This window comes from Schistocerca nitens, chromosome 3, assembly GCF_023898315.1.
Source record: "Schistocerca nitens isolate TAMUIC-IGC-003100 chromosome 3, iqSchNite1.1, whole genome shotgun sequence".
NCBI classification, from domain to species: domain Eukaryota; kingdom Metazoa; phylum Arthropoda; class Insecta; order Orthoptera; family Acrididae; genus Schistocerca; species Schistocerca nitens.
Window position 1 is genome coordinate 72,671,115 of NC_064616.1, and position 12,812 is coordinate 72,683,926.

The window sequence follows — 12,812 nt, forward strand, 5'->3', positions numbered from 1 at the left end:
CATAATTATTATTCGACCTCTGTGAGTTTCCAAAACCATAGTTATTATTGTTATCCCATGGGCGATTACCATTCTTTCCAAAACGATTACCCTTTCGTACGTTATTATTGCCACTGTAATTACTGTTAAAGCCTAATCGGTTGCTATTATCCCCCCTACCATTGTTTTCTCTCACTGTACGTTGTTTCTTCGCGTCATCTTCATTGAAGATGAATTGAAGTTCTCTTAACATCCCTTTAAATACTTGTATATTATCTCATGCCCTACCAACCAATGACTGCTGATAACGTAACGGTAACTTCATTGTGCACATACATATCAGTTTCCATCACTGTATGGATGATCTAAACACTGATTCTTTTTTGTCATTTCTTCGAAAAATCTAACTGGTTTCTTTTCCCCTGAATTTTTGAATAACTCTTTCAGTAACAACTCATACTTTATTCTATTTTGGGTTTCAGTGGACCAGTATCGCCCCAAGAATGCGGATTTAAGTTGCTCATACGATTGACAGTTCGCAGCTTCTCTTTGCATGGTTTTCGCTATTGCCCACAAATGTAGTCAGGTTTATGTCTAAGTGGCCAATGCTCTGGTAAACCGATCTGGAATTGATTTATACACGTGCGTGAGTGTAAGCCGTTCCCGCTTTCTTTGTAATGTTGAAATTTTCTGACTGTCAGAAATTGATCATTATCAAATTTTTCTCTTCCAACCATACGGTGTTTGTGTTTTCGTAACATTATTCGTTCTCTTGAACTGTGTCATGTTTTCTTGTATTCGTTCTAGCATATTTGGGTCCTGAGATGACAAATTTACGTCTCATCTAGCATCGCATCTACACAGTGGTGTGCAGTTATCTAAACCGCACCGCTCCTCGTGTATCGAACTGAAAAATTCGTTTGAATTTCTCGTTACTGGATCAGTGTTTTGTCTTCCTATTTGATTTATATTGACTTGCAGTCTCTAACGTGTTGTACTATAACTTGGAAATTGAGAAATTGGTACATGTGTCGTAGCAACTTGCTTTGTTCTCGGGTCACTCGCGTACGTTCGGAGGGTCGGCTGCCGCTCTGTTGAAATGCGCGCGCTTACCGTTTCTCGCTCCATTGTCTGTTGTGACCGCACATTACCTGCTTCGCTCAACTGTGTTAACTCTTCTCTTCCCATTTGCTTCTGTTTCGTTTCGGTAATTATTGGCGCAACCTCTTGTGGATATACGACTGGGAATCTCATGACTTTTTTGTGTTTCCGCTACTACTACGGAAGATTGCACAACTGACTTGTTTAATTCTGGATTTCTGTCCATCACTATGTGGGATGATACTACTGATTCCGTTGCCTCAGTACTGCTTTCTATACGGTTCTCGATACACTATTTCAGTTATGTACGAAGCTGTTCATACTGTTTCTGATTTTTCGAGATCTTTTTATTGCGGCTCACGTGACACGTTTTCTGACATTGAGCTCTTCCACAATTTGTTGCGCCTTACCAGACGTCCTACGTGCTAAATTATCAGCTCTCTGATTAACATTAGACACTGCATCCTGCACCTGGTCAACGTCAGAACGCAACTTTTTCTGGTCAGCCATTAACGATTGTATAAGCTCGCGCGAGTCTCTCGCCTCTCTCCGGATTTTAGTAAACTGTTCATTAACTTCCGTTCGTAGTTCGCGGACTTTTTCTAGTCCAACATAGGTTTCAAATATGAGACTATTTAAGCCAGCATTTGTCTCTGTTTTTAAATCTGCTAACCATGTATTTGTTTCAGTTTTTAAATCTACTAACCCCGCATTTGCTTCAGGTTTTAAGTCTGCCAACCCTGAATTTGTCTCCTTTAGGACCATAGTGAGTTGCTTCCATATTGCGACCATACTATCTGACTCTTCGCCATCGTCACCTGTCACTATATGATGTAAATTTTGCCGTTCGCGTCTTTCACGTGGCGTCTCACCGACTTCCGTACATAGTGCGGACGCACCTACACACATTTTTTGTGTTCGTAACTGTCCCGTATGATTTAGAATCACTATATTTGGTTCAACGTACTGAAGTTGCTCGTCATCTGATTCTACTTCTGACCCACTAGATCCGTCATTTGTTTGTTTTTATGCATTCCCAGACTGTGATGCCAATCGCAAAACTACCACCATTCCCTCTGCACTATCATTACGTTCTGTTCTGTGATTCGCACTCGCTACTTTTTGTTGTACATCAATCTCTATGCTGTCAAGATCTGCAGTTTGCCCTGTGTGCGATAATCTCCGTTCTTCCTCCATCTCCGATCGTCTAACTAACCTCTGTCTTTCTGGAATTGCGCGAGCCTGAGCTCTCGTCAACATCAAGTTATATGACCTTACACGTTTACAAAATATCGTAGAAAGTTTCTTAGACTATGTACACATCATTATCAACGCCGTTCACTGATGGCAGAATTTCAAAGCAACTCAACAAAGCCGTGAATAACTTCGCGCTCGCCAGCAAGGTCATGCACAAGCCACTATTACACCAACATAAACATTATCTTATTTATTAATGCAACTTTTCTACACTTTGGATCACACATATACTGTATTCTGACCACTATACATACACAGACATTGGGTAACCTCGTTACAAAAACAGCAAAACAAAGAAAGAAAAAATTTTTTTCAATTCAAAAATTTTAATTTCCCTTTCTAATTTGACTAATTACCATCCAGGCAGACCAATTGCCATCCTGGGAGGGTCGCCATTCTGTAAGGTTTTGAGGACAGAACATCAACTGTGTAAGCTGTAAACATTACCTTATAAATTGACCCAACAGGCGCATGGAAGCAACAGGAGTTGCCAGCGGATATTGAAAACTCTTAATTTGAAATCATATTGTGTGACAGTTGTGTGACAGTTGTGTGACAGTTGTGCAGCAATTGTGGGAGGATGACAGTCGGAAACGTGTAGAGTACAGCATGTGGCTTTTGAATAACATCAACGATGATTTGTTAGACCATTTCCATTACATCATGAGTGATGAAGTATGTTTCCATCTTTCCAGTCATGTGAATTTACAAAACCCGAGGTACTGGGCAACGGGTAACCCTACCACTGTGTGTCAGCAACCACTCCATGATTAATAAATCGGCGTTTGGTGCAGTGTAATAGGAGTGCGCATCACTGGACCAATATTCTTTGATACGGTTTCATATATGGATATTTTTGATACATTTTTATGCCAACTCACTGAATATGAACGACGATACTGCTTCTTCCAGCGAGATGGGGCAACATGCCACACGTCTAAGGTATTTCTGTAACGAGTCCATGATGCCTTCACTGGGAACGAACTGTCAGCACACATTAATGGCCATCACGTTCGCCAGATCTAACAACATGTGATATTTTTTCCTGTGGGGTCACTTGAAGAGCAAAGTTTATGAAACAGGTCCACAAACAATACAGGAACTGAAAGACAACATCAGCTGTGAAGTTGTCCTTAGGTTAGTTAGGTTTAAGTAGTTCTAAGTTCTAGGGGACTGCTGACCTCAGATGTTAAGTCCCATAGTGCTCAGAGCCATTTGAACATTTGAACATCACCGTAGTGGAAGACATCAAGCATGAAGGGATGCCGGTGGTTCGCAGCTGTCAGCATGTCTTCGATTACTACCGCAGGTCCTATGCAAGCGTAGGAGAATGTCTCCCATAACATAATACTTCTCCCATCAGCCTGTGTCCGTGGCGCTCTGCACTTTTCGAGCCGCCGTGCACCTCTATGACGGCGTTTGTGGAGACGACCATAGACCTAGTGTAGCAAAACTGAGATTCACCCGAACAGCCGACAAGTTTCCATCGATCGACGGTCGAATCCTGACGGTACCGTGCTCACTGAAATCGTAACAGACGACGTCGTCGGGTCAACACGTGAACGCTTAGGGATGGTCTGCTGCGGACCTCCACGTCCAGCAATGTACGATGTACGGTGTGCTCACAAACACCTGTGCGTGCATCAGTATTGTGCTCTTTCGGCAGAGATGCCACAGACCACCACGAATCCCGCTTTACAGAGCAGACGAGCCTCCAAACACCACGTTCTGTGAAGAGTCGTGCACGGTCAACCATTTAGCGCCTCGTGGTAGTTTCACAGTCCTTCTATCTCTTTCCGTAGATGCTCACGATAGTAGCACGTGAACATTCGACTAGCTTCGTCGTTTTCGAGATACTCGTTCACAGGCTCTGCGTAAAAATAATCTGCCCTTTGTCGGAGTCGTTTATCTCAATGGATTTCCCCATTTGCAGCCCTTATCTTCGCTAGGGGGATTCCCTGTTCGTGTCTTCTCTGGTGACAAACTACTGTTAGAGCGTCACGTGCCCGCAAAGCCACCAGTCGGCATCTAACGTTGCGGTGGGCAGTGGTCATAATGTTTTGGCTCGTCACTATGTATATCAGTGTAATCAGGAAAGACAATATAATTTAATAAAGTAATAAAAATAATTCGATTTTTCCACAATTCCGTAGTGCCTAGTGTCCTTAAGGCACACTCCGTCTAGAGCAGAGTAAAGGGTGGCGGCCAGTCGTACGTGGCATCGGAAAGGTAATGTAATACCGGGCACGAAGGCGTACGGACTGATGTAGACCTGCGGCGAGCAGTGGACTCGGACTCGTCAGGCAGAAATGTGATAGTGAGCGGCGGGCGGGTCGCGGAGCCCTCTCTGGCGCGGCGTATCGTTAGGTGTAATGACCGCGGGCGCGGCCATTGTGCCGTGCTGCCCTTTTGAGTCCGCGCCGCTGGGCGCCGTGACGGGGCCGCCGCCGCCGCCGCCGCCGCCGCCGCCGGCGCATTCCCGCACGCCGCCGCCGCCACTCGATATGGTAATAGCGCCGCGGCATCCTCCAATTATTGACGTCGCCTCGGTTTCGCCAGCTTCGCCCAATTACGGGCTGCGAGTCCGGGCGGCGCAGAGCGGAGGGCAAAGGCGAGTGTCCTCACGGCAGCGCACCGCGGCGCCACAATTAAAACGCGACGAACGTCCACCTCATTACAGCGCGGCCTCCGCGATGCGCGTTCTGCAGCGCCACTTCCGAGGACGCGTGCTCCTCTGAATCGGCCGCCCGCGCCGCGACTCGCCCCGTTTCATTAACACGGAAATTTTCATAAAGGGTGTAATCGTGAAACGAATCACTTAGTTAAGTGCTCACTTCTTCGCGGATGCGCGGAGACGGGTGTCGGTAGCAGTCGAATATGCGTCTCCCATCAGCACAGCTATCGATCCCACACAGCATCTCAGATCGACATTGACGCACGCTCTTCAGAAATTAAATTACATACAATGCCCGGAAAAAATTATTACTTCTGGTAATACGATGTCGATCTCGATCCGATGACGGCATATGCCACTTGGGAGATAGTACATGTACCGTAACGGTATAAACGTCGTCCGCCGACAGATAGGATGACGGTATAGCTATCAGAGTGCCGTCTGTGTCTACCCTTTAACAGGGAATGCTTACAGCCAGAAGGCTAATGCGGTGCACACGTTTGAAGCAAGTGGGCAAACCACGCCACGGAGACGAACCCGTGCTCTCTTCAGCCATCCGAGCGAGTTTAAAACGGGTCAAATTGTTGCCTTCCTAGTGGCGGAGAACTGCCACACAAGTTGGACGTACTGTGTCAGTTGTAAAACGATGCTGGTATCAGTGGTCACGTGAACATTCTCACACCCGTAATGGAAATTTGTGGTAAGGACTGTGGGACCAAACTGCTGAGGTCATTGGTCCCTAGGCTTACGCACTACTTAATCTAACTTACACTAAGGACGACACACACACCCGTGCCCGAGGGAGGACTCGAACCTCCGACGGGAGGAGCCGCGCGATCTCACCCTCGTACACGAGGTTCTGGATGTCCACGCAGCACAGACACGCACCAGGATCGTCGTATTGTAAGGACAGCTGTGGCAGACGGTACAGCTACCACAGCACAGGTAAGAGGCCTTGCGAGCCCAGACGTGTCAAAGTGAACTGTTGCGAAACGCTTATAAGCATTGAAACTACGGGTATGCACTCCACTCGTGCCGCAGCAATGAAGTGCACAGCTCGACTTGTACCGTCAGATCACTCGGTAGATGCACTGGCGCGCCGTGTTCTTCAGCGATGGAAGCAGATTCCGCTGCACGCGAGTGTCGGTCGTCAACACGTACGACGTAGACCAGGTGAGTGCCGTCTTGTAGAGAGCATTCGTCCGAGACGCACTGCCCCCCTTATGGTCTGGGGTGCGAGAAGCTACAGCTCTCGTTCACCTTTGGTGTTTCTGGAAGGGACGCTAACCAGTGCTCGGTACGCGCAGAATATTTTTACACCATTTCTTTGCCGTTCTTGCAATAGGAAGGTGATGTGTTGCTCCAACAATATAATGTTTGCCCACACATTGTCCGGGAAACTCGACACGCTCTGCAAGACGTACAGGAACTTCCCTCGTCAGGACTATCTTCGGACTTCTCTCGAATCGAGCGGGTGTGGGATTTGTTGGGACGAGAAGTGACTCGTGCCACTCATCGAACGACAACTTTCACAGAACTACGTCAACAGCTGGAGCACGCGTGCCATAACGTATCCCAGGATAGTATCCGCCATCGACTGGTTGCGAGAGTCAGCACCTGCACCGCCCCCCGCGGAGGCTACAACACGTACTAACACCAGTGTTTCAGCATGGGTCGATACCTGCTAGCTCAGAACCGCTTGTGCTATTCATCAGTAAATGTAATTATTTGATACCATTTGATACACTTCATATGCGCTGTCGCAACAACGAATCTTGAGTGAAATGATAACCTCTAAAAGGATGTATTATTTTTGTTTCCGGCAGGGTACGTCGTCCAACGCTAAGAGCACTGCGCAATAAGAGTGGCACATTGTCAGAAGGGTGTACATATTCTAGGTTTCCTGCAGACACAGTTCTGCTACAGTACAGGTAACAGCTGCACTACAGTGTTCGAGGGAAATGATGCGGCAATTGGAAACGAACTCGCGGTACAGTACGATTCCTGTGGGCAAAACGTCTGAATTGCACACAAATTCGTCCTGAAATTTTGTCAGTATATTAATCAAATGTAATGCCGTCTCCAGCCGTTATTAAATGGTGCCAACAATTCGACCAGGACCGCACAGACTTGGGTGATGTTGACTGGGAAAGGAGACCATCGACATCGACATTGATCACAAAGCACAATGTCCAGACGATTGAGGACGAACATCTGGGGGGTAAAGGGGTTTCCAACGATGAGGACGTTCGCACAGTGGTCCTCAAATAGCTCCGTGAGGTAGGAGCGTATTTCTATCATCGAGGAACTGAACGATTGATAGAATGTTGCGACCGTTGTTTACAGGGAGTGTGTGAGAGTGTTGAAAAATAGTGTCATTTATTTGTGTCACTTTAAAATGCAGTACATCATTCAATATAAGTTACTTGGCTTGCCATCGTAATTTTTAACTTACTTTTTGATATCCCCTCGTACATATTCAGGGTGATTTGAAAGGTTGGTCACAAACTGAAGAAACCTATAGTGCAGTCCAAACACAACAACTTTGAGAAAGTTTTAGATTTCAGGAGCAACATGGACAATTCTTGCACACGTGCCTCAAGTACAGGAAACATGATGTACTGTTCTCTCAACAACGTCGTAAATTGCAGATAACATCTTTGTAGAAATCTCTGGTACACCAAATACACCAGGGACGGAGCGAAACTCATCAGGCGCTGCGAGTTGGTCTGTCATGGTAGGTACTATTTCTTCGTGGGGAATTGGTGTCACGTACACGAGGCTTTTGAAACGCCCCCACAAAAAAGAGGCGTCACGTCAAGAGAGCAAGCTGCCCATGCAGTTAGACTCCCCTTCCGATCCAATGTCTGTCATATTTGGCATTGAATACGTCATGTGTAAAAGTGTACAGGTGCTCCGTCCAGTGTCATCTGCATCTGACGTCCTATGTTAACAGTTAAATCCTGTACAGGTTCTGCAAGACCTTGTTCAGTGAAGACTTTGCATTAATCGTCCTTGTTTTTCCCGACATTCCAAAGCTTTCCCTGGCTCAGGGTTACTTCAGAGACCTAAGTACCTGTTAGAAAGCTGTTACACTTCGACTCCTCTATCAGCTCCGTCAGGTTGTGCGCGATACTTTGAATCGCTCTGTCAACTTCGCAAGCTGCTGTGCGATGTATGTAGGAGGGTACTTCGTATCAATATATCCAGGATTATTCGAATATTGATAGAGGGAAAAATTAGCGTATACAGGGTGCTCCATTGATAGTGACCGGGCCAAATATCTCACGAAATAAGGATCAAACGAAAAAACCACAAAGAACGAAACTCGTCTAGCTTGAAGGGGGAAACCATATGGCGCTATGGTTGGCCCGCTAGATTGCGCTGCAATAGGGCAAACGGATATCAGCTGCGTTTTTAAAAATAGGAACCCCTATTTTTATTACATATTCGTGTAGTACGTAAAGAAATATGAATGTTTTAGTTGTACCACTTTTTTCGCTTTGTGATAGATGGCGCTGGTATCACGTAACATTCCGCCAGTGCGGACGGTATTTGCTTTGTGATACACCATCACCCGTGTTAAAATGGACCGTTTACCAATTGCGGAAAAGGTCGAGATCGTGTTGATGTATGGCTATTGTGATCAAAATGCCCAACGGGCGTGTGCTATGTATGCTGCTCGGTATCCTGGACGATATCATCCAAGTGTCCGAACCGTTCGCAGGATAGTTACGTTATTTAAGGAAACAAGAAGTGTTCAGCCACATGTGAAACGTCAACGACGACCTGCAACTAATGATGATGCTCAAGTAGGTGTTTTAGCTGCTGTCGCGGCTAATCCGCACATCAGTAGCAGACAAATTGCGCGAGAATCGGGAATCTCAAAAGCGTCGGCGTTGAGAACGCTACATCAACATCGATTGCACCCGTACCATATTTCTATGCACCAGGAATTGCTTTGAACGTCGTGTACAGTTCTGCCACTAGGCACAAGAGAAATTACGGGACGATGACAGATTTTTTGCACGCGCTCTATTTAGCGACGAAGCGTCATTCACCAACAGCGGTAACTTAAACCGGCATAATATGCACTATTGGGCAACGGAAAATCCACGATGTCTGCGACAAGTGGAACATCAGCGACCGTGGCGGGTTAATGTATGGTTATGGGAGGAAGGAGAATTGGCCCCCGTTTTATCGATGGCAAACTAAATGGTACAATGTATGCTGATTTCCTACGTAATGTTCTACCGATGTTACTACAAGATGTTTCACTGCATGACAGAAGGCGATGTACTTCCAATATGATGGATGGCCGGCACATAGCTCGCGTGCCGTTGAAGCAGTATTGAATAGCATATTTCATGACAGGTGGATTGGTCGTCGAAGCACCATACCGTGGCCCGCATATTCACCGGATCTGACGTCCCCGGATTTCTTTCTGTGGGGAAAGTTGAAGGATATTTGCTATCGTGATCCACCGACAACGCCTGACAACATATGTCAGCGCATTGTCAATGCATGTGCGAACATTACGGAAGGCGAACTACTCGCTGTTGAGAGGAATGTCTTTACACGAGTTGCCAAATGCATTGAGTTTGTCGGACATGATTTTGAGCATTTATTGCATTAATGTGGTATTTACAGGTAATCACGCTGAAACAGCATGCGTTCTCAGAAATGATAAGTTCACAAAGGTACATGTATCACATTGGAACAACCGAAATAAAATGTTCAAACGTACCTACGTTCTGTATTTTAATTTAAAAAACCTAGCTGTTACCAACTGTTCGTCTAAAATTGTGAGCCATATTTTTGTGACTGCTATAGCGCCATCTATCACAAAGCGAAAAAAGTGGTACAACTAAAACATTCATATTTCTTTACGTACTACACGAATATGTAATAAAAAATGGGGGTTCCTATTTTTAAAAAATGCAGTTGATATCCGATTGACCTATGGCAGCTCCATCTATCGGGCCAAACATTTCGCCATCTGGTTTCCCCCTTCAAGCTAGACAAGTTTCGTTCTTTGTAGTTTTTTTCGTTCGACGCTTATTTCGTAAGATATTTGGCCCGGTCACGATGAATGGACCACCCTGTATATGCCTCTGTATGTTCCCTAATCACTTTTATCATACGAGGGTCGTCTTAAAAGTAAAGAATGTTTCTTTCGAAAGACATTTTTGTTAAGTTCATGAAAGAAAACTTATTTAACGACAGATTTTGATATCTTAGATACTTTTCTACGTAGTCGGCTTGCAAACTTAAACATTTGTCATAGCGTTCCACAAATCTTCATGTATCTGTTGAAATGGTTCAAATGGCTCTGAGCGCTATGGGACTTAACATCTGAGGTCATCAGTCCCCTAGAACTTAAAACTACTTAAACCTAACTAACCTAAGGACATCACACACATCCATGCCCGAGGCAGGATTCGAACCTGCGACCGTAGCGGTCACGAGATTCCAGACTGAACCGCCTAGAACCGCTCGACCACCACGGCCGGCCATGTATCTGTGATCATGATGTCGTCATAGTGAAGATGGTTACTAACGTTAATAAAAAAATCTAGAAAGCTCGGAGAGTATGTTTGCTAGAAAGAGTAGATAAACTATTTCTAGTATCCCACTTAGACAATGAATAAACTTCCTGTAGTTCCAGTATCATGGACGTAGAGTAATGATAGGCAAAGTTTAAACGGATTGTGAAACAAGTTCTAGAGGAATACGTGCCAAATAACTGCATTAGAAACGGAAAACAATCACCGTGGTTTAACAACAAAATTCGGGAATGTCGGTTCAAAAACGAACACGCAAACGACGAGAGGCAACAGTTAGTAGAAATTCGTGTGTCTGTAGAAAGATTGATGCGCGAGGCGTGCAACTACCACCGTCACATTCTAATAAAAGATCTTGCCGAGAACCCGAAAAAATTGTGGTCTGATGCAAAATCACTAAGCGAGTCGTAGACTTTTGTCCAGTCCTCGTTGACCAGTCTGGTGAGGCAGGAGAAACAGCAGAAGGAAAGACGAAGTTTTAAATTTCGCTTTTAAGAAATAGTTCATGCAGTAGAATCGATCGAACATACCGTAGTATGAAACTTCCTGGCAGATTGAAATTGTGTGCCGGACCGAGACTCGAACTCGGGACCTTTGCCTTTCGCGGGCAAGTGCTCTACCAACTGAGCTACCCAAGCACGACTCACGCCCCCTCCTCAGAGCTTTACTTCCGCCAGTACCTCGCCTCCTACCTTCCAAACTTAACAGAAGCTCTCCTGCGAACCTTGCAGAACTAGCACTCCTGAAAGAAAGGATATTGTGGAGACATGGCTTAGCCACAGCCTGAGGGATGTTTCCAGAATGAGATTTTCACTCTGCAGCGGAGTGTGCGCTGATATGAAATTTCCTGGTAGATTAAAACTGTGTGCCGGACCGAGGCTCGAACTCGGGACCTTTGCCTTTCGCGGGCAAGTGCTCTACCAACTGAGCTACCCGAGCACGACTCACGCCCCGTCCTCACAGCTTTACTTCCGCCAGTACCTCGCCTCCTACCTTCCAAAAGGTTCGCAGGAGGGCTTCTGTTAAGTTTGGAAGGTAGGAGGCGAGGTACTGGCGGAAGTAAAGCTGTGAGGACCGGGCGTGAGTCGTGCTTGGGTAGATCAGTTGGTAGAGCACTTGCCCGCGAAAGGCAAAGGTCCCGAGTTCGAGTCTCGGTCCGGCACACAGTTTTAAACTGCCAGGAAGTTTCATATCAGCGCACACTCCGCTGCAGAGTGAAAATCTCATTCTGATACCGTAGTATGGTCATCGCACAGACTCCGGTGTGGAGAACATAGTAATAGGCGTCCCTTGAGTAGAGAAACGACTGAAAGAGTTGAAAACAAATAAGTCACCCGATCCGGATGGAGCCAGAATTAGGTTTTACAGAGATTGGCCCCTTACTTAGCTTGCATTTATCGCGAATTTCTTGCCGAGCGCAAAGTCCCAATACACTGGAAAACTGTGGGTAATTCCTGTTTATACGGAGCGTAAAAGAAGGGACCCGCAGAATAAAAGACCAATATCCTTAACATCGGCTGGATGTAGAATTTTTGGACAGAGTTTCAATATAATAAATTTCCCTCAGGCGTAAAAGCTGTCAGAATACGGCACAGTTTTAGAACCTCAGCTTGCCTTTTCCTCACATGATATCCTGCGAACCTTGGATGAACGCAGATTCCATATTCCTAGATTTCCGAAAATCATTTAACAGGCCGCCTTACTGTAGACTGTTAACTAAGGTAAGAGGCCGGCCTGGGTGGCCGAGCGGTTCTAGGCGCTACAGTCTGGAACCGAACGACCGCTACGGTCGCAGGTTCGAATCCTGCCTCGGGCATGGGTGTGTGTGATGTTCTTAGGTTAGTTAGGTTTAAGTAGTTCTAAGCTCTAGGGGACAGATGACCTCAGAAGTTAAGTCCCATAGTGCTCAGAGCCATTTTTGAAGGTAAGAGGATACGGGGTAGGTTCCCACCAGATATGCGAGTAGTTCGGACACTTCTTAAGTAATAGAACCCAGTATGTTGTCCTCGACGGATAGTTTTCATCACAGACAAGAGCATCGTCAGGAGTAACACAGGGAAGTGTGATAGGGGCGCTATTATTCTCTACATAGGCCTACGTAAATGAATTGACGGCCACGGTGAGCAGCAATCTGCGGCTGTTTGCTGACGATGCTGTGGTGTAGGGGCAGGTATCACCGTTGAGTGACTGTAGGAGGACACAAGATCACTTAGACAAAATTTATAGTTCGTGTGATG

General features: G+C 45.9%; 1 protein-coding gene across 1 annotated transcript; it reads left to right on the forward strand.

The window, feature by feature from the left end:
• Positions 1–4,709: 4,709 nt before the first annotated feature.
• On the forward strand, positions 4,710–5,075 carry LOC126249080 (vitelline membrane protein 15a-2-like). Its single transcript, XM_049950731.1, has one exon. It carries the CDS (start codon positions 4,710–4,712, stop codon positions 5,073–5,075), a length of 366 nt encoding a protein of 121 aa, XP_049806688.1.
• Positions 5,076–12,812: the final 7,737 nt, after the last annotated feature.

Bases quoted from the DNA above. Each gene is read 5' to 3' on its own strand.
- LOC126249080 (XM_049950731.1), top strand. From the start codon at position 4,710: ATGACCGCGGGCGCGGCCATTGTGCCGTGCTGCCCTTTTGAGTCCGCG.